Genomic DNA, 21,532 nt, shown 5'->3' on the forward strand with positions numbered 1-21,532 from the left:
GGTACTAAGGAAAAAGGGTTAAGAGAGACAAGATTTTTTAGGACTGAAGATGGAGAAGAGATGGGGTTCACTCCCAGTGAACTGAGGTTCACTGGAGTCAGTGGAGAAGAAGTTCTGTTGGTTTCACTGGACATTGAACCTGGCTTCTGAAGAATTCATACAGACAGTCAGAATGACAGCCGTAGATCATTCTGGATCTTCTGGCTTGCATTTACAATTAAAAAGAAACATAATCAGTAATTATGTACTGCGAGACACTTGTTGTGACCCATTAGGTTAATGATCTTCTTCTCCTAATTCTCCTAATCCTCATCTTACTTGTGCCCTAGTTAAAAACTAAAAGCCTTAAATATAAATTCAGCACTTTGTACACAACCGTCCTGTACCCAGGGATCTGGTGGCATTTCAGGCATCAACAAAATATGTAAATTTGAATGCAGCTACTTGCTGTTTATCCATCTCATATTGATATCAGCAGAGCTGCACATAAGGTGATCCTTACTCCACATTATGGACCAATCTCTTAACTGCACACTCTTTCCTTCATTATTATTTTCGTCAGCCAGCAAGTATACAAATAGATACATATACATTGTAATACTGTAACTTTCATATACAGAACATATACACAATACCCGTCAGTGGACTTGGAAAATTTGTCTACTGCCAATAGGAAATGTCAGTGCTTATTAAGCTCATGAATGAAAAGAAATGCCAGGACCTCTTAATGTGCAGGCTTCTGGGCCTGCTTATTAATGCAAACCCTCTAGAAAAACGTCTCATGACAATTTGACCTTTCCCAAACAATAACTCCTTATTCATGGTCAATTAGAAGTGTTTACCTCATTTTAAAAAAAATGAGGACCAACTAATTAGATACCTAAAATAAAGTTGTTGAAATGGCCATTGATTTTTTTCTGGTAAGTCAAAACTATGTATTTTATTCCCTCAGCAGGGAATAAATGTCTGCATGCTGCACTCCTTTTACAAAGATTTAATATAGCATGGGCCCAGGAAATGGTCTCTTAATTTAGTGTTTACATATCTTTGCCAACAGCAGTTTAATTTTAGATATAAAACTCTCAGTACAATACTGTCCTGCCTTGTTCATGTAATACAAAAAATTATCTACAGAGTTCAGTGAACATCTTTGTGGGAGGATAAGTGGTGGCTGAGAGTTAGAGTTGTGGTTTTTATTTGGGACATCTTCAACTAGATAGGTTGCTCAGAGCCTTGTCCAACCTGACCTTCAGTGTTTCCAGGAATGCGGCATCCACCACTTCTCTAGGCAATGTGTTCCAGTGTTTCACCACCTTCATCATAAAAAAATGTCTTCCTTATATATAGTCTGAAAACAAATATATATATTGATGTTATATTTAAAAGCAACATTTAAAATGCAAAGAGGTTTTTTTGTTGTTGGTTTTTTTTTTAAGTGACCAGCACATCAAGGGAGGTGATTCTCCCCTGAATTCTGCTCTTGTGACACTCCCCCTGGAGTTCTGCATTCAGCTCTGGGCCTCCCCAATATAAGAAGGATGTGGACCTGCTGGAACAGGTCCAGAGGAGGGCTGTGAGGATACTCAGAGGGCAGGAGCATCTCTCTTATGAAGACAGGCTGAGAGAGTTGGGGTTGTTCAGCCTAGAGAAGAGAAGGCTCCAGAGAGACCATACAGCAGCCTTCCTATACATAAAGGGGGCCTACAAGAAAGTTGGAGAGGGATCTTTTACAAGGGCATGTAGTGATAAGACAAGGGAGAATGTCTTAAACTGAAGGGGTTTAGATTTAGATTAAATATTAGGAAGAAATCCTTTACTGTGAGGGTGGTGAGGCACAAGAACACGTTGCCCAGAGAAGCTGTAGATGCTCCATCTCTGGGACTGATCAAGACCAGGTTGGATGGTGTTCTGAGCAAGCTGGTGTAGTGGAAGTTGTCCCATCAAAACTAGGTCATCTTTAAGATCCCTTCCAACTCAAACCAAGCTATGATTCTATGAAATGTCTAGGTCTTCTTTGTTTCGCCCATAGTTTTTAACTTCTTAGGATTGAATTTTATCAAAATCTCATGTAGATGGATGAAAAGCTTAGTAAAACCAGTTGCAAGTCATTTTACTGCTGATTTCAACATATCGCTTGCGTAGGCAAGTCGCAGCAGTAACGTGACACCAGTTAGACAAAGTACATCCAACAGAACAAGTCAGTTGTCCCTGGGTTTGGGACTGGTGCTGTGCTACAGTAAGTGCTCAGCAGCCTTTTAGGTGAGCCCATTTATTTTCCCATTGCAAGGGGCTAACATGACCTCTGTGGTCAGTCACCATCTATCTCTCTCAGCTGGAGACACAGTGACTGATAAGAATTGGCAGCTTAGGAAAACAGGTGATACATGCGCAGAGATCATCTTGGTATGCCCTCAAGGCCTTTTAAGTTACTTTGCTTGTAATAAGAGGATGCCAGAAGACCTAGTTTATGTATAGACCATATGTATGTATATATACATACAGCTGTATGCCAAATATGCAACATATATATATATGGTTATTCTGCTTCAAACCTGCTGCAATTTTAAAGCAATTTTGGTACTTCTTTCTCCTGCTGTTATCTTTCTAAAATATAATCTGCCTAACAAATGCCATCACAATCATGTCCTCAAGTGTATGCCTTCATGCTCAGAGAAGGTTGGTCTGTGGAGCTGCAGGCTCATCCCATCAGTAGATCATCCTGCATTAATGCCTCATGCACTAATGCTAAGAAAGCTGTTCTGAGGTCTCTTAACTGATAAGTGACTCTCACTCCTTATCGGCGTAACAAGTAATAGCAAGAGCTTTGTAAACAGAGAACATCACTAGGCTTTGCTTTTCTAATCTGTCTGTATCTGTGATCACACAAGAAGCATGTGGATATCGCAAGAGAAAAGCACCTCAAGTCCTTAATGAAATATCAGGGAGTTAATTTAGAAGTAAGGAAACAAGGGTACAAAGAACATCCATGGGCAACTCCTTTGCCATGGCCAGGACAGTTGCCACCTCCTTCAGTGAAGGATATTCCCAATGCAAAAATTTGCTCTCCTTTCATATTTTTATTGGCAATTGGGAGGAAATTAAGTGTGTAGGGAATCGAAGAGTTCGTCAACTGGAGAAAAACTTCTTTCCTAACAGCTGATAAGTGATTTTGCCTGTAAGGAGCTGCTAAAACTTCCATGTGGAGAGTGGCATCTCCCTGGAAAAGGACAAAGTCATCACCTTGGGTAGATATATGTTGCTTGGAGGCCATCATTTTCTGTGAAGTCATGTGTCCAGGCAACCCAAATTCAGAATCACATTTATGATACTTTAGATTTGGATTTCAGCTACAGCTATCACATATCCTAGATCCATGCCAAGCCCTGATGGGGACCTCCTAAAATTTCTACTTCAGGTGCACCAGATGATTTCTTAAGTTTTTAATTGTTTTCAGTGGTGCTGTTGGGTAAAGCAATGCAGCTTGCATCTGAAGGGGCTGTACTATTTTTTGTAACCACAATTTATGATTACTGGCAAATAATAGCTTTAACTTCTCGCAGAGGGGAACAGAATGACTCCAGCATCCAAGTGATCCGAGCAGACAGTGCAAAGCTGTGATCTACTCTTTCAGACAATATAAACTGACAGTGTGATTATGTGCCTTCAGAACAAGAATGTGCTTTAGAGGCTCAGGAAATACTTACCAAGTGTAATAAACACAGAAGCCCCAGAAATCTCATCACTCAAACATGTGCATGAGGTCTTTTATTCCAGTATCTCCTTCCTGGGTGATGGAACATTTTCATGTTTAGATAGTATTAAAGCTTGTTTTTAAAAATGTTTCTGTGAAAATACTATATACATTTTTTTTCCATGCTCAATGTTTTTTATGCTTGCTTTTCAACATGGCTGTTTGTTTTTACCCTGTTTTTCTGCAGCAGTTAAGATCATGGAAGAACCAGAATCATCAGGCGATGATGTTTTTGTTACAGTCAGCACTTATGAAACGTTGCCTTTCTTTATTGGTTCAAGTGATCTCTCTACCATGCAGCCTGAAGGTGTTATTACAGATGTGCTTTCATCAGACCAAATAGCACCACTGCCTGCAGCAACCAGCCCATCCTACAGCCTCTCTGAGATCATCGAACAGTCCCTCGAATTACCAGATTCCTCAGCGCCTACCCCTGAGAGCGCTCCTCCCGATGGCACAGGAATGGGAGTGCAGGATATCGCTGCTGAGTTGGATCACATCGGTGGGCTGAGCACAGCAGCTCTGGATGAAGGGGAGCACGGCAGCGGTTATATCCCAGTGCTGACAACTAAGCCTGCAGAAACCACCCCAGCTCCTACGCTGAAGTATGTAACTACCAGCTCCATGACAACTGCAGGCAAAGGCAAAGAGCTAGTGGTTTTCTTCAGCCTGAGGGTAACCAACATGCACTTTTCTGATGACCTCTTCAATAGGAGTTCGACAGAATACAAAGCACTAGAACAACAGTTCATGCAATTGGTGGGTGAAAATCAACTTGAACAACATATATGGCAGTTGGGTACAGTTGAAAGGAATACATCAAATTGCACAGTATTTTAACAATATCAGACCCTACTACAGTCAGTCTGATAAGCTGCATTTTTAAAGGATCCATAAACCTCACACAGTATGGAGACAGAATTTATGAAACCAGTGATGAAAGTTTTTACTTGTTCAAGAGACTTCAGACATATGCCTGGCATGTAATTTATTTGGCTTTTTCTTACATTCACTTCAACAGTATAGCAGTGCTGATTACATCTAAGGCTTGTGTCTGCTTGCTGGATTTTAAAATAGGCCTTTAAAAATATATCACAGCTTAGCAGGGGGACTGTGATTAGATATGGATTTTCTCTATGGGTACAACAGGGCAGCAGGTCAGCTCAGTAACATGCCTATTATGCTATGCCCCAACCTGCCTGGATTCAATGTTTGAAAATAATTAAAGTTGGCTTTAGAGTGAGGTAATTTTTTCTCTTCCAGATGAATAAACTCCCCAGCTGCTATGCATTTCATTACAGGGGAAATTGCTGCCCATCTATCTCAATCTATTATTGAGAAAGATGCAGAAGTCCAGAAGAAGATAGTGCTAAATGGAAAAGTTAATTTGTTCATGGAGTTTAACAATTGCATTAAATTCAGTGAAATGAGTGTGTGATGTTTGTACTTGATAATGAAAAGTGACTATAAGAGAAATTAACAGCAGGAAGACACTGACAGGAAGTTAAAATAAAGGCAAATTTCTGTTTTGCAGCTACTTCCATACCTTCAGTCCAACCTTACAGGTTTTAAGCACTTGGAAATACTTAACTTCAGGAATGGAAGTGTGATTGTGAACAGCAAAATGAAATTTGCCAGGACAGTGCCATACAATATCACAGAAGCAGTACACTGTGTTTTGGAAGACTTCTGTGATGCTGCAGCCCAACACCTCAATTTGGAGATTGACAGCTATTCCTTGGATATTGAGCCAGGTAAGATTGCATTACTAATGTATGTGCAAAGTCAGAACCAAGCAAATAATCTTTCTCAGATTGTTACAGCTCCAGAAGTATGACTGTTTTGGAAATAACCATATTAGCAATAGCCTCCCAGTGATCTGGAATAATAAGAAAAACCAAGATGTTGCAAATTATCTGCAGACATATTTTCATATTAGAATGAAAAGCTGGGTGGAGCTGTTGGTCTGTGCCTGTTCACCAACTGGTTTTCAGAGCCAAATATAGTGACTCTCTAGAGTAAGGGCTGGGTGAAGACAGGTATAAGAAATGCTCATGTGCATTTTACAGGCGTGACATGCAAATCTTGCACCTGAGTATGTAAACATAATTTCTGATGATTATTGCAAAACTGAAAGCAAACCATAGTTTAGAGTGTCATTAAAACTTTTTTAAAGGGCTACAGAGTTCACGGCAGGAGGAGATAATTTCTAGAAGTAACTGGATTCTACAGATACTAATCAGAGCATGACTACATGTAGCACTCCATAGATTTGTAATTCCACAATCCCTCTTGAATTAATAGCTTTCAAATAAGTCTGTAGTAGAAAGTCAGTAACCACACATCTGGACACTATTGTTATGTCAGAAGCTTAATGTTTTCAAAATCTATATTGTTTTATAAAAATTGAAGCCTGAATCTATCTTCAGGTTCTGGTAACAATTTCAGGACTGAATTTGATTTCATTGTCATGGAGAAAAATTATATCAACATCTGAGTATGCAGATGCCTTTAGACATTTTGGTTAAGCTGTCCTTTTATGTACAGAACTCTGACAATTCCAAAACAAAAGTCTATTTACAATTCATGCAGGCAGTTTCTAACCAATTTTCATTATACAGATGTCCTTGTGGCCACTAAAAGCATAGATAGTTTGTGGTAAAGAAAGTTAACGAAATCACAGTATTCAAACCTTCAGATACTGTCACGATAAACTGATGTTTTGATGAAGAAATTATTAACTAATGATAAAAAGTTAACTTTGGGCTACCACACGTTCCCTGCTTTAGTAGTAAATTTTCATTAAATAAAAATTAAAATGAGAAAGTTGCTAAAATGCAAACACATAAAAATTTAAAAATCTTTCATCTTCATCCATATTGGCTGCTTTACTGATGTGGTATTTCAAACAAACAGTATTATAATGAGTTTGCTGAGACAGCTGTTCTTTCTAGGCTTATGAGCAGTAGTAAAATGTCAAAATAGAAGAATCTGTGTTTAGAAAACCAGTATATTCCCATACAGGTATTTCAAAGCCCTCTGTTTTTATTTCAGAAAACAAACAAATAAACAACCCCCCCCCCCAACCTGTTTAGTAAACTGAGGTAATGTAAGCAAATTCGTATTTATTTTGAAAGGGAGAGCCATCTAGTGGTAACAATGTTCTATCAAATTGAAACGCTGATGGGAACTGTCCAAAACATAGATCAAGATTCAGGAGCTGCAAAAGGATGACTACATTGGTCATAAATAATACCATAAAGAAGGACTTTTAAAAATACCTGCATGCATTATTTCTGTAATGTAAACAAAGTGAAAACAGAAAGCATAACACAGCATGACAGGTATGTATTAAGGAAAATGAAATGTTATGACAAAAAAATAACCCTCTAACCCAGCAAAGTGCTCATGCCAAGCTCTGCTTGTTCTTAAGAGTTTACATGTACACACACTTACAGTCCAGGAGCAAAGTACATATCAAATCGACATGAGCATTGTACATAGCAAGGGGAAATTGCACATGCTAGAACTCACTAGTCTAAAATGCAAAACAGGAACTAGCCATAGAATTACAGAGAGGTTAAAAGTGAACAGCTCTGATGGATTCATTTCTACCACTGAAGAATATTCCAGTGTGTGTCTGAGATTTCCAGTACTGCTACAAAATATTCAATGCTCATTTTTCATTAAAATTATTATCACTGAGCATCTAGTACAGGGCATGAAGTGGCTGCAGAAGAAAATTTTCAGCCCAGTTAGTACCTACAAGTAGTAGCTGCAATATCCAGTACAAATCTTTTTAAAATACATAAGTATTAAGGGTCACGTAGCCCAGCTCATACCTGTATATCTCCTCTCACTTCCTTCTCTGCATTCTCCTTGCCCAGTTTTCTACATCTTTTTTTTCCTTTCTGGATTCACATATCTTATTAAACTCTTTGGTGGCAAGTACAAATTTGTATCATCTGGTCTGCTTCTCATCTTTTGCCTTCTAAGGGTTTTATCCCATAGTATGCAGGAAACAGGTTCCAGGAGACAAGATTGGTGGATGCAGCCCTCATCTTCATCACCCCATCAGCACAAGCTGAGTATTGGGTTAAAATTACTCCTTCTGGGTCTTTTTTTTTTTTTTTTTGCAATTCTAGTAAGAAGGAAAAATAGATTTGTGTGACAGCTGGAGTTAGGACTTTAAGCTGTCTCTGATTTAGGCCTTCCTGTGAACATCAGTAGGCTCCTTTTCACTTAATCTCAAAGAGGCATCCCTTACTAATATTTAAAAAACAAAACAAAAAAAGAGCAAGGCCTGCAAGCACATATTTTCTTTAAACCATGACAATATTTCTGGGTTGCAGATCATAGTACTGTGTAATATTCAAAACCTAATTCCCTCCCTCTATCTTGTCCTAAATTATGTGTTGAGGATCATTACAGCTGAAACTATTTCTCACACATAAGCAAGGCTATAGCATGGCAGCCATGAGTATAAAACTAGCACTTACAGTAAGAACAGAATAAAAATATCCAAATGTGAAAATCCTTGTCAGTGACATGAAAATGACAGCTTAACAGTGATGGGGTAAATAAATGCAGAAGTTGATATAAATTTGCATGCTTGTTGTGTCATCTACAGGAAGAAGGATGTGTGTCCTTTTATGCTAGACTCCATCCTCCTATTAACATGCCCAAGTGTCAAGGCCAGTAAATGGGAATTGTTTTCTCTAGCTGCCACAAAGCCTGCCAAGTCACTTTGTGGTAATGCTTCAATTAATAATTTACCCATCCTTTACAGCTGATCAGGCAGACCCATGCAAATTCATGGCATGTGACAAGTTTTCTGAATGCATAATGAACGAGTGGACAAAGGAAGCTGACTGCCTTTGTAAACCTGGTTATGCCAGCCAAGATGGATTGCCCTGCCGGAGCCTGTGCGAGCTGGAACCGCATCTTTGTGTCAATGGTGGGAAATGTGAGCTAGTTCCAGGAAGAGGAGCTGTCTGCAGGTAAAGAGATGGTGATCAACGTGAATTCTCTTAACATCCTCCTGATAATGTCTATCACGTGATCAAGTAGGGCTGAGTATATACTTTTCAACAGCATAAACTAGGCTAATAAGCCAAAATCTCAACATTCAGATACCTAAAGTTACACTGCAATACCTTTCTAAATAGCCTCACCACAGCTAAATCCATTTCAGCCTGTTAGGACGAACAGAACACCATGACCTAGTTACTTTTTAGAAAAGTTACTTTTTAGAAATTTATTAGAAATTCAGCATCATTGGCAGAGATGACACACACAAAGCCATGCATTCTTTTCAGATTTCCAAACACATATGGCAAAAATGCAGTAGCGCATTCATGGTTTGGCTACTGATTATATAGTAGTATTTTAAGAAATTACATTTTCCTAAGATGTATTAAAATCTATATTCATATAGACACACCAATGAGGACTACTCTGATTCCAGACCACCCAATAAAGGACATTAGGGCTGAGGCTGCTATCAGGGCTTTCTGGGAAAGACTTGAAGATTAGCAGCTCCTCCTAACTGCAAATATATTCCGTAAGAATTTTCACACAAAATTACCTTAAGTCAATATTGAGAACTACACAGTACTTGAACATATTAATTCTGTTTCAAAGGATCAAGTTTCTTCGCACTTTAAGACTAGACAATCCAGAGCATTATGTGAAACTGTATATTCAATGGGCACACAGTAGCTGACCAGCCACATGTATCAGTATAAAACAAGTTAAAATTCTTGCATTTGTTTATTCTCTCTCAATATTGACTTGACTAGGTCAGTGATAGGTCTTCTAGCTTAGTTAGGATTAATGTCAAAAAAATAAGACCACTGAGCAAATTATTCATACGATAATTTGACTGTAACAACAATACTGCCATAATCCATTTCCTTCAGTGGCCATCACAGAAAGATTAATACAAGATTATATTGAATTCACCACAGTTACTGCCAAATTCCTGACTTGCAGTCACACTAGGGTAGCTGAAGTATTTTGTACTAGGAATCAGCTTGTGAGCTACAAAGGTCCTCTTCAAACTTTACTGAGGTAGCAAGGGGTATAGCCTACTCCTCCAAGACTGATGCACTAAGGAAAATAAAACTTTTTCCTTTTAGAAAAGCCCTGACTTGATGTACAGTAATAACTAAACCATCATGTGGAATTACAAAAGGATTAAAAATAATGAGCGAAAATTTTAGTGAATTATAGCGAGTTACAAACTTACCCCCAGTCTCATCCTGACAGCTTGTGCAAACTTGTACAGTGAGAGAGAAAATTATGGCCTACTATTTGCCCTTGTTTTGCAGGTGAATTCACTCAGCACCATCTTAGTTTTTCCACTAACTGGAAACCCTGTGTTCTCACATGAAGTATGGCAATCTTCCCTTGCTTTAAAGGGAGCTATTTATAGAATCATAGATTCATTAAGGTTGGAAAAAACCCCTAAGATCATAAAGTCCAACCTTTGACTGAACACTACTGTGTCAACTAAACCATAGCAGTGAGTGCCATGCCCAGATGTTTCTTGAACACTTCCGGAGATGGTGACTTAACCACTTCCTTGCACAGTTCATTCCAAAGCTTGACAACCCTTTCAGTGAAGGCATTTTTCCTGATGTCCAACCTGAACTTCCCCTGATTCAGCTTGAGGCCATTTCCTCTTGTCCTATCATGAGGAGTAGTGTCCCGTCTATTTTTATGCCAGGCCTTGCTACTCAGAGTGAAATCACCAGTACACAGAATATAGGCTTCAAAGATACGTTCAGACATTACCTTAAAACACATTTGCCATTCTCAGGTTCTAAACCTCAAATATTATTTCAATTTCACCTGTGGGGTTAGAAACTTGTCAGAGATGTTTAAAATGCACAATTTCCCTAAAATTTGTAGGTTGACAAAGAAGATATCAGTGTCTTTTTAACACTCACTCTCATGAATGTAAGAATATTATCTTTCCCTTATTATCAATCACATTATTTTCATGAAGACACATAGCAACTAATTGTAGTGGAAATAATGTGCTCATAATTAATTGCAGATTTTGTTTTCATTTTTTGTCTTCCTCTCCTTATTTTAGATGCCCTGTACGTAGACACCAGCTTTACCAAGGACAGCGCTGTGCCAAATTTGCTCCAGAACCCACACAACCCTTCATTTTTACACCTCTCATTCTTGGCTTACTAAGCCTTGCTTTTCTTTTCATCATTTTAATTATTAAGTTAAGAAGAAAATGCAAAAGAAACTCTAATTTGCAGTAAGCTGCTCACAATCTTTCTTCAAATTTCAAAATATTCCTTTTGTTTCTTTTGCAATTTAAAATCTTACCTAAACAAAAATGTTCTGCATTGTAGAAGGCCTACTCTCAGCAGCTGCAATTCAGAAAATGCTGTAAGGATTAATCCTGCTTTTGAACACGATGAACCCATATCTAGCTTTTGTCACATGGCTTGCAGTGTAAGTGCTTGTCTCGGTTCCTCAGAGATCACTGACCACGAAGCATTACACGAACTTGAAAACACAATTCAGCCTGGAGGTAAAATGCATGAAAATCCTTCCCTTACCCCTCAGCAAACAGCCCCACCTGAAATAACAGGTCCATCTTCAAGCATTAACTCCACAACTAAATCAAACTTGAACCTATTCTCTCGCTTGGCAACTTCAGAACTGAAAATACTAACGCATTCATTGCTTTCCACATTTACTGCTGTGTAGGTTTCATAACAGGACTACAGAACTGCTTTTCTTACAGCTCTCTTGCATGGTTCTGGTGGTCCATCCTATCTGAGTGCTTTTTGTGATTTAGTGAAATAATTAGTGGTTTGACATTTTGTTTTTTTCTTACTCTTTTAGGTCACCAGGCCAGTTTACAAAGCCAAGATTGACAAGTTAGTCCTTGAAATTCTTCGTTTCCAGCATCAGCCAGACAAAACCAAGGTTTGTGGAACTTTAAAAATTTGTTGTTTCCCATTTGTCAATATTACCAGGAAGCCTCTTTGTAGTAATTCTGTACAAAGAAAAACTCAGATTTTTTGGATACTTGACAACAACAATTTCTTCTTAAGTGTTTTTATGCAACAAAGTTATATTCTGTATAACCATGTGCTAATGTGGCAGTCACTGGAACACATGAAGGAAGAAGGAATATCTAAATGACAAAGTAACACAAAATGCAAATCAAACGGGAGGTTTAAAAAGCAATATAAAAACTTTAAAAATTAAAGATTATATAAAAACTTGAGCTAGGTTAAGCTACATAGAGTTTGAATGAGTAGGAATTCTAATTTGAGCAGCATACTGCTCATATCTCAAATATTATTTCAAGTTCAAACTTCTTGTATCTTTGTGGGGGGGGGAAATTGACAAAAATGAGAAAAACTGAGTGAAAAATTTCTCTAAAATTGCCAGATTGTTTCTTACTTCTGACGTATCTGAGTATGCCCTCTTGAGAGGTAGGAAAAAAGCCTTCACTTAGCTGTTTTCATTTTTCTGAATCCCAGTCCAGTTAGGAACCAAAAGGTTTTGCTATAGCTGTTAGTACCCATTGTTATTGTGGGGAATATCAGTACAGGACTGCCCTGGCATTCCCTGAACTGCCCTGGCATTACCTGAACACTATGGGAGACAGGATACCGACTACATGAATCTTTGGCTCATTACATGTTTACTGGTATGTAAATAAAGGAGCAAGTAATGATACCATGTAGGAAGAGTATTTTCACTGATCTTCGTCATACCCAGGTCTGGTCTCTTCAAGTACTCCAGGTCACAATTATAGACTGAGGTGAAAATGGGGGGACTGGAATGCAGAGACAGAAATGGACAAAGCAGCAGGGAGCAGCACTTTGGAAAAGCTCAAGAATGAATTGGTTTCACTGCTTATAAAAAACACAAGCACAGAAGTTTGCAATTCGTATTTTACACCTATCTTAAATGAAATGTGCCTGTCGGTAATTGAGACAACTAAACTTTCATACTACCTAAACTACTTAAAATTACTGCATAGAAAAGCACTAAATATTTTATTAAAGTAATAAAATGGCACATCTGTGAAAGAAAACCAGACCTGTGTCATTGAGACTATTTGAATTGTAAAAAGTATACAGACAAAGCTCTTCTCAAGATCTAGTTAAATAAATTAATTTAGTGGGAAGTCAGGCAACAAGAAAATTGAAATAGGTTCAAAAAATTAGGTGGCTTTTTCACTGTTACTTACATTCACAATGAGTGTTTACATCACCCTTATGTTCAACACATTTTTAATAATTTGAAAAAAGCCAATGGAGGGAAAAAAATTTATGAAGAATAGCTTTCATGAACTGAAACTAAGAGGACAACTTTGATATCACAATCTTAAAAACTCCTCTCAGATTAGAATTTTTGAAACAGAAGATGGCACTTTTGAATATGAATTTTCTGGAGGACATGGATCTCTAGAACTCATAGGCCAAATTGAGGATTCCAGTAATTAAATTCTGTTTTGCTATACGCAATGAAAGCAGTGACAGCTTTTTAGGTCATATTATCTACAATAAGTACAGCTCTGTATTTATGAAGGCATATTTGAAAATAGGCATAAAGTTCCAGCAGAAGCTAAAATAACCTTCAATTCCTTCCTAAACATAAAAAATGTCTCCAGTTTATTTACAGAATAACTACATGGAAAATTATTGCAAAGCTTAGTTGTCAGAGGGGGATTTGGTTGGGTGGGTTTTAGCCCAATTAGTAAATAGTCCAAAAACTAACAATCTTTAACACTTCCAGGCATGGGGCATCCACAAGTTCTCTGGACAATCTTTTCCAGTGCCTCACCACCCTCACAGGAAATAATTTCTTTACATCTAATCTAAACCTAATCTCTTTCAGTCTGAAGCCATTCCTCCCTTGTCCTGTCACTACATGCCCTTGTAAAAAGTTCTGTCTATCTTACTTGTAGGCCCCCTTCAGGTACTGGGAGGCCACTAGAAGGTCTCCCTGGACCCTTCTCTTCTCCAGGCTCAATTGCCCTTACAATGAACTAGACATTATCTCAACAGGTGTTAGTGTGACCTTCCCTATTAGCACTAGATACATAGTGTACATTTTCAAATTAAACAATGTTTTTCAAATGTCTTACAAGACTTTCTCTTACAGGTATTCAAAAAAGATCTGCATTATTTAAGGTGGGACTTCAGGATGGTTATGCACATGAAAAAAATTCAAGGATTCCTAAAGATATAATGTTTTGGCTCTAAAATCAGGACACATTAAAAAAATTGTTTTACTGAAGAAAAGCAACATGACCAAGTTGATATAGATATTATACAGCGTCTAAAATTTACCTGGTAGGAAGTCATAATTGTTAAGATGCATGCATTAAGCATCCAGTGCTTACAGGTCTTAACTGTTTTATTTAAGAACTGAGTGCTAGAAACAGATTTTGCTGAGACGTGACATTTTTCAATATTTGTCAATGGAACTTCACCATATTTCCATATCCTTTTATTAACCTTCCTTACACACACTAATGTAAGTGGTGAACAGAAATACGAACTGTCATTGACCAAAGGACACATTAAAACCATCCGGGAACTTCTTCATTCTCTCCCTACAATGCTCACATTGCAAATCACACGCAAGTTGGAATTAATTTTTTTAAGGGCTTCTATGAACATTGTTTATACATATGTACATATACACTTAACTGCTTAATTTCTGGTGACAGTGAAACTATCAGGTTATCCTAAGACTTCAAACTTTTTGCTGAGGCACAATACCTGGAGTTTCATCTTTTCAGAACAAGATATTTACATTCACAAGCAACCTCCTGGTAAAAAGTAGATTAGAATTCCACATGATTGTGTACACTTTAAACTCAGTTTGCACACAAATAATTTTGAGAGGTTACTGTTAGTTTTTGTAGAACAAATCTAAGCAGACATCAGGCAGCCTTTAAGTATTTTGTAGGCTTATTAATTTATGCACTATGAATCCACAATCCTGATTCAAGTATGAGCATTATTTTACCTTGAGCATCTTTTTCTTGAGTATATCTATATTTATATCGTGCACCAGTGTTGTACAATATTCGGGCACTGTTTGCTGCTTGGTGCACACCAGAAGTCGTACTTACAGCTCAAACTGAGCTTTGACAAAGTTCATGACTATTCTGGATGACAGGTCCTCGTTCAGAGGTGAAACTTTTGTGTATTTGGGACAGCAGCTGATTTCAGCAACAATTCTTCTCTCTTCGTACCGTGCAGTTACCACAGCAAAGACTGAACTTTATTTTACCTTATTACGTACACTCAGAAGAACTGTTTACGAATTCCAAACAACTAACTGCACGTATTTGCCTGCAAAACCACCGAAACTGTGTACGAATGAAGGCAAAGCACCAAGAATACAAGGTTGAGTTTCTACAGCTGAAATAGTATTTTTACTTACTTTGTTTAAGTAGAAAAAAAAATAAAGAAGAAACCTAAGATGTGGTTTTACCCAGTAACACTTCAGAATAAAACTACTTTAAAAATATTTCTTGCAGGGCACTGAAAGTCATCCCTGCCAACAAATGTTAGCTTTTCACTATTGCTCATGTAAGCTAAGAATACATTAAGAATGCTGATAGCATTCCATCTTTTTTCCATTACAAATGTATTTTTGTATGTGTTTAGTGTATTTCAAGTCATACTAGTTATCACTAGCCAGATTAAAAAGTAAGTAGTTTTAAAATGTGTCTTTTAATAATGATTATTCATGATTGTATTTATCACTCTCAATTATTAATTACCAAATATATTTGCTGGATGTAAGCCTTTTGTTTTTCAATAAAACATAATAAAACTATTTACTTGAAAATTTCACTGGGAATTGAACTGGTACTTAATCTCAAACTAAAACATATCACGTTACCTTAAAACTTATGTAAAGTTACAGCTGGAGATAAAAGCCATAAGGAAAGTGAAACAAAATTACATTTCCTAGATAACAAAGCCCAAATTACTTGAATCTTTTTATGTTAAAAAACTACCACTCTGATCTGGCCCTTAAGACAAGAAAGTTTTCTAAGACTCTTTTTAAGGGGAAAACAAACAAACAAGCAAAACCCACAAAACTTCTCCATCTCAGACATAAAGCTTCCCCTGCAGCATACAAACTCAAAGCAGTAAAATTGGTTGCACTAGTCACTGACTGTCATGAAAAATGAAAAATATGCAAAGAGTACACAGCATAGCAAATTACAGATACATGGGAAGTGATAGCAATAAATGTTAAAAAAATAGTAATAAAAGTAAAGATATTTGTTTTAATAAACACTGAGAAATTAAGGATGAAACTTAAAAGTAAAAAGATCAGAATTTTTTAATATCAAAATGTCATTTTGGAGAAACACTTACCTTAGAAAGTAAAGACAAAACCTTCACTAGAGTAAAACTTTAAAAAGTAAGCATCAAAAATATCTGATAGAAAAGCAGCAGGGAGTTCCAGCACAGAAATCCTTTTACCCTTCTCATAACTTAATTTACCCTTATTTATTATGCTTTAAATCTTCAAAGACAAAATGGTAAGAAGATACAAGTGAGATTTCAACATGGAATGTGTTTATTTTTTATTTTTAATTTTCAGTACAGTATTAGGAGGTCATTTAAATACTTTAAATAAAGATTTTTGAGAAAAACCCAAAGGATTAAACTAAGTTAAGAAAAACAATCTTCTCAGTGGATGAAAGATAAGTATTTAACGACCTTATGATCTTCAAAGTAGCATTCTCAAGAAAATGGATATTTCAGGGTCACCTAGTCAGGAATGTAGCCTAGTGTGGTGATTCTCATCCTCTCCTTTGTTTTGTGGACTGTTTCAGGCAGATCTCAACTATAACAAACAGGTTCACTGATAGGCAGAAAGAATTTTTATTTTTTTTTTAATCAAACACAGAGAGAACCAGCCAATGTGGTTTAAAAAACAAATTAAATTTTTCTCTATGACCGCAGATCAGAAGGGCATTAGGTCATACTACAGTCGAACTCCCTCTCCCCTCCTCTTTTTATTTCCTCTCCAAATCAACCAACTGTATAATTATCTGACACAGTAGATGGGATCACAGAAATAATTTGTAAGCAACTGAACATTGCTTGACATGTAAGAAAAAATAAAATAGTCTGAAACTAACTGAAAATTAATTTTGTTGCACAGAAAGATCAGTAAAACTAAGAGCAGATGCTGCTTTTGGTGCAAAGAAAGAAAAATAATAATAATAAAACAGCAGCCTGCTACTGTACAAACTAGAATATCCCGATTTCTGGAATGTATCTTCAGCTTGCCTCAGTCATACTTCTGGAGCACTGCAGAGAGGTGGGAATATCTCACTTGAGAATGTCCAACCACCAGACCCTCTTCCACCATTTTAAAGTCCATTTTATTTTCCCAATAGCTCATATTTTTTAGTCATTTAGCTAACAAAAATTCCCACACACCCCATTCTGAAGAACAAATTTTCTTTCTGATGCCAGTCAAGGTAATCCTAGCATAATCAAAGGTACAGATTGGAAAAATTCAGTTAATTTTATTCATTTTAAGTTCCCCACAGGTATGTTTACACACATATTTACTAAAATATTTAAGCTTATATATGTGTATAAACAGACACACACTTAAGTAATGAGGTTCCTTGCTTACTATGTTCAGTCTCATAAGATCCATGGTTTTATATATATATATATACACACACACACACACACACACATATATATATACACACACACACTGGGACTGAACGTGTTAAGTCAAGCAGCTAAATCCAGACAGTAATAAAAACAGGTCAGTTCAATGATTTTCCTTCTGGGATCATGTGAGCAAGCACAGCTTCCTGCAGTACTAAGTTTCCAGAGACTGGAAGTTGTGAAACTTCGGTTCCAATGCAGTAACACATTAAACCAGTAACCTAAATTTCCTAAGCTGCACCTTTAAATTCATTCAACACTGTACAGGTCTGCACACAACTTGCTAGCCAGCAGTCTGATGCACCTCTCAATTTATCTTCCAGACAAATTATGGTTTTAGTGAAGAATTTGGGTAAAATTAAAACATTTCCTCATTTGCAAGAGGCTGAGTGGGTATGCAGCAGAAGCTGAGATTCCCTGATGCAGTGGGTCCGTACAGAGTTAACTACTATTGAATATCTCCACAAGTATTACAGTAAGGAGTGTATTTATAACAACAAGCAGACTGTGGCATACAACCAAGATCTAAGGTCAGCATCAGGAGCTCTCTCTGTGCTACAGAACTGTACCTCTTGAAAATTATTAAGTATATTTATGCATTAAAATACTAACATTTCCAAGAGGTTTCAAACTGAGTAAAGAGTGAGGAAATTATTTTATAGTGTAAAAAAAATTTGTCACTTAAAAGAGCAAGACTTCATTTTTGAATCAGGTTAAATAAGTAATTGGACATCAAGCTACTTATATTTTGAATTCCTATTAGAGAGATAATATATAGTCAAGTTTAATTTGTGGAAATAATGGCCAGCATAGTAAAACAATGTTCACATAAGTGAAAGAGATGCATCTTAAAACTGTATGAAATTAACGATTCCCACCCGCAAAAACTCCCAAAACAAACTGCTTAATAAGGGAACTGTTACAAGCTATGAAACTTGACAGAAGAGATTATGACAAAGCTCAGAGTAGTGTCCAAATCACTATGATATTTCAGTACACTAAAAATTGTAGCTATTTAATTAGCACATAGTATTAGGATGATGCATTATGTTATTAGATCAATGTTTTACACACTCTAACAAAAGGTAGAGACCTTGTATATCTTGTTACAATTAAAATAAACACAATGTCTGAGACTCAGGCCTCAATATTCAGTGAAGTTATACTGACATCAAAAAGCTGAACGTATTTCCCTTATCCTATCCTTTATCTTATATACCTCCAGATACAAGGCTTGGACAATTTTGCATAATATTTTGAAATTACACTACCTGGCTAAACAAACTGTCCAAGAGTTCCCAATGGAAATGTGGTCAGAAAAATAAGTCTAAAGCAAATTTGTTCTGAAACAGAAAAAAGAGAAAGAAACTAAGAAGTGGTATAAGCCCTAATGACCAGTACATTCTTTGAGGACCTCCAATATTACACTATATTGACATATATGAATGCTCTTCTCAGAATGTACAGAAAACCATTTCTCTTAAACCAAGACAGAGAATGAATTAAATACGAATTTATGGGTCTCAAGTTTAAGAGGATTTCCCATCAGGTTCTGAAAAAAGAAAGGTTACTAAATACAGACACTAACCAGTTTGCATTTCAGGACATAAAATGTCTCAGATTATATAAAAGTATACTCCAACTTCTCCGTAACAGAAGTCAAAGCTAAGGCCTCACAATTCCAGTTATTAGAAATAGCATTTCCTCTTTACTAGACCACTTGAAGCCAACTACTCAGTGTTTTGAAGCAGGCATTTTATAAAAAGGTGGTTGCAATGCAGTTCTTTTTAATATGTACCCGAGTAAAGACAGATTGCTTAGAAGTGTTAAGAGTTCTAACAGAAACTGTTAAAGAAAATAAAACATATAAACAAAATGCAACAAACTACACTGACTGAAGTTTCTTCAAGGTCCTCATGCCTAGTAAAGTTCACTACACAAATCAAACATCATAAAGTACAAATTAACAAACCATGTGATTAATAAAATCTGTTCACTTTATATTAAACATCTCTAATATGATTATAGAATGTTTACGTCCTCTGTTGCCCAGAGGAACTCTTCCCTTTGTATCACAGGCAAGGGTTCTCATATCGAATGCTACTGTGCAAAATGCCCATTTATTTCAACAGGTTCTGCAGCATCGCCGTAGCGTACGTAGGACGAGCTTGTCTGCTTGCAATTGCATTTTGAAGATATTGGATACCTCCACAGCGCTCCCAAATTTCTTCAAACTGTCTTGGCAAAATTTCAGCACCTCGCTTTCGGGTTAACCCAGTCTCTTCAAGATTAAGCTCACACATATCCATATCATCCTTACCTGAAATGGTAAAGGGAAAAATAAAACATTTTTAGATCATTCAAAAGTCCCATAAAACAAATTAGATCTTTGTTAATTAGATTCCCTCTCTGAAGCTCTGGTTTGTTAACAGATTTCACAGTTTATGGGGAAATAAGTTGTCAGATAAATATTTTTTGGTTTGGTTTTTTTGTAACACACAGAGCACCACAGAGGTATCAGAATAAACTAGTATCACATGTTGCAATTGACAAAGTTGTGCTTAAAAAGTGAGCAAAAAGGAACAAAGGAAAGAAGTGAAAAGATCAGCATCTTGATATATTCTCCTGAGATCCATTACAGGCTGACAATTGCATTTGTTTTACATATACTTTAAGTTTTAGGCCATTTCACAGCAAACTGCTGTTAGTATTTGTTTAAATGTAGCAAAGCAACTAAGAACTCCAGACTTTTGACCAACTAATCTGTCAGCCTCCTATGCAAAACAAACAGCATTTACCAAATGGGACTAACATAGGGAATTCAACAAAATGATGGGTGTAGCTCAAACACTAAATTATAATCTTACTTTTAATAGGTGATCCATTCAATGTGGTACTCATGACAGCAGTGCTACTTTTAGCTATGGGCTTTGACACTGAATAGTAACAGTTGGTGTAAGAAATTCTACTAAAAATAATTTGCAGGAAACAAACTTTTGTTGGTAGTAAGGTATAACTCTGAAGAGAAACAAATTGGTTATAGACTTTTCCTTGGTCTCTAAGTTAAATACAAAAACTCAAAACACAAAACCATAAACAGCATTTCTCCAGTGTTTTCCCCCCCTTTCATCATCCTCCAGAAAAGCTGGATATATTTCACCACCAGACAAACCTCTACTATCCATTGCAATATTTAGTTTTTATTTTAAACATTTAAGATTAAAAAGCTATTCTCCCACATTAGGCAGCATAAATAGGGTAAAAGCATCAGTTTGCTATTAGCTTCATATTATGGAAAGACAATATAACGTATGCACAAATTGTTTTGATATAAACTGGTTGTAATTTTTCAAAGCTAACTAAAAACCAATACAATGATGAGTAGAACTTTCCCAGATAAATTGTGATGTTTTATCTTCATGGTGTCTCCAGTTCAGTGAATAATCAGAGGGCACTTAATAAAAACATTTACATCGGAATTCCCACTCTATCTCTGACTTCCCAAATCGAAGCATGTGTACAAGTAGAACATGTGGCCAAATGGTATTCTGAAAAGTTTCAACTTGGGAAACTTGTATCCTCACTCTCTTTTTCTAAAGTAACTTACCCACTCTGAACCTTTTCAAAGTTTTGAATTTTGCTTTCAATACCAACCCGCTACAAGGAGAATGGGTGCCTTGTCAGGATGAAGTTCCATTTGTCGAGCAATCCATGGCCCATCAAAATGTGCATACCACCAACCCTTCTTCTTATTCTGGGGGTCTTTGTACTGGTCCGCGGGGCGGATGAAGGGAATGCGGAAGTAACGCTGTTGTCTGTTCATTTCAATCTCTTGCTGTCTACCCGGTAGCTGGGCTGTTGGGTTCTGTTGTGCTATCATACAGAAGAAAGCCCCAAAAATAAGCAAACAAAAAATTAGGGAACAAGAAAGCCATATTACTACTTGCTTGATTAATCAGCAAATCTAAAAAAAAAAAATAAAACCAAAACAACTAACCAAACAAGAAAACAAACTAAACCCCCAAAACTCAAGAGATTCTCTCTAATTCAAGATCAGCTG

General features: G+C 36.8%; 2 protein-coding genes across 11 annotated transcripts in view; one reads left to right on the forward strand and one right to left on the reverse strand.

Moving 5' to 3' along the window:
• Positions 1-15,116, forward strand: part of IMPG1 (interphotoreceptor matrix proteoglycan 1) — a 56,186-nt gene extending 41,070 nt beyond the window's left edge. For 4 of the 7 annotated variants that reach the window (XM_027696975.1, XM_027696993.1, XM_027697001.1 and 1 more), the window contains 5 exons: positions 3,939-4,510; positions 5,286-5,505; positions 8,541-8,751; positions 10,854-11,030; positions 11,128-11,589. In XM_027696975.1, coding sequence (XP_027552776.1) covers positions 3,939-4,510; positions 5,286-5,505; positions 8,541-8,751; positions 10,854-11,030; positions 11,128-11,488 — 1,541 coding nt within the window. In that variant the 3' untranslated portion in view covers positions 11,489-11,589. Of the gene's footprint in view, positions 1-3,938; positions 4,511-5,285; positions 5,506-8,540; positions 8,752-10,853; positions 11,031-11,127; positions 11,590-11,626; positions 11,711-13,906 lie in introns of those variants that run through there. The other 3 variants (XR_003536458.1, XM_027697024.1, XM_027696984.1) reach the window with 3 other exon arrangements.
• Positions 15,117-16,331: 1,215 nt separating this feature from the next.
• MYO6 (myosin VI) overlaps positions 16,332-21,532 on the reverse strand; it is a 108,364-nt gene continuing 103,163 nt past the window's right edge. For all 4 annotated transcript variants that reach the window (XM_027696966.1, XM_027696958.1, XM_027696948.1 and 1 more), the window contains 2 exons: positions 21,127-21,345; positions 16,332-19,792 (listed from right to left, as the gene is read on the reverse strand). In XM_027696966.1, the coding sequence (XP_027552767.1) occupies positions 19,593-19,792; positions 21,127-21,345 (419 nt within the window). In that variant the 3' untranslated portion in view covers positions 16,332-19,592. The remainder of the gene's footprint in view (positions 19,793-21,126; positions 21,346-21,532) is intronic.

This window comes from Neopelma chrysocephalum, unplaced genomic scaffold, assembly GCF_003984885.1.
Source record: "Neopelma chrysocephalum unplaced genomic scaffold, ASM398488v2 Primary Assembly neopelma1_23b, whole genome shotgun sequence".
In the NCBI taxonomy this organism is placed as follows: Eukaryota; Metazoa; Chordata; class Aves; order Passeriformes; family Pipridae; genus Neopelma; species Neopelma chrysocephalum.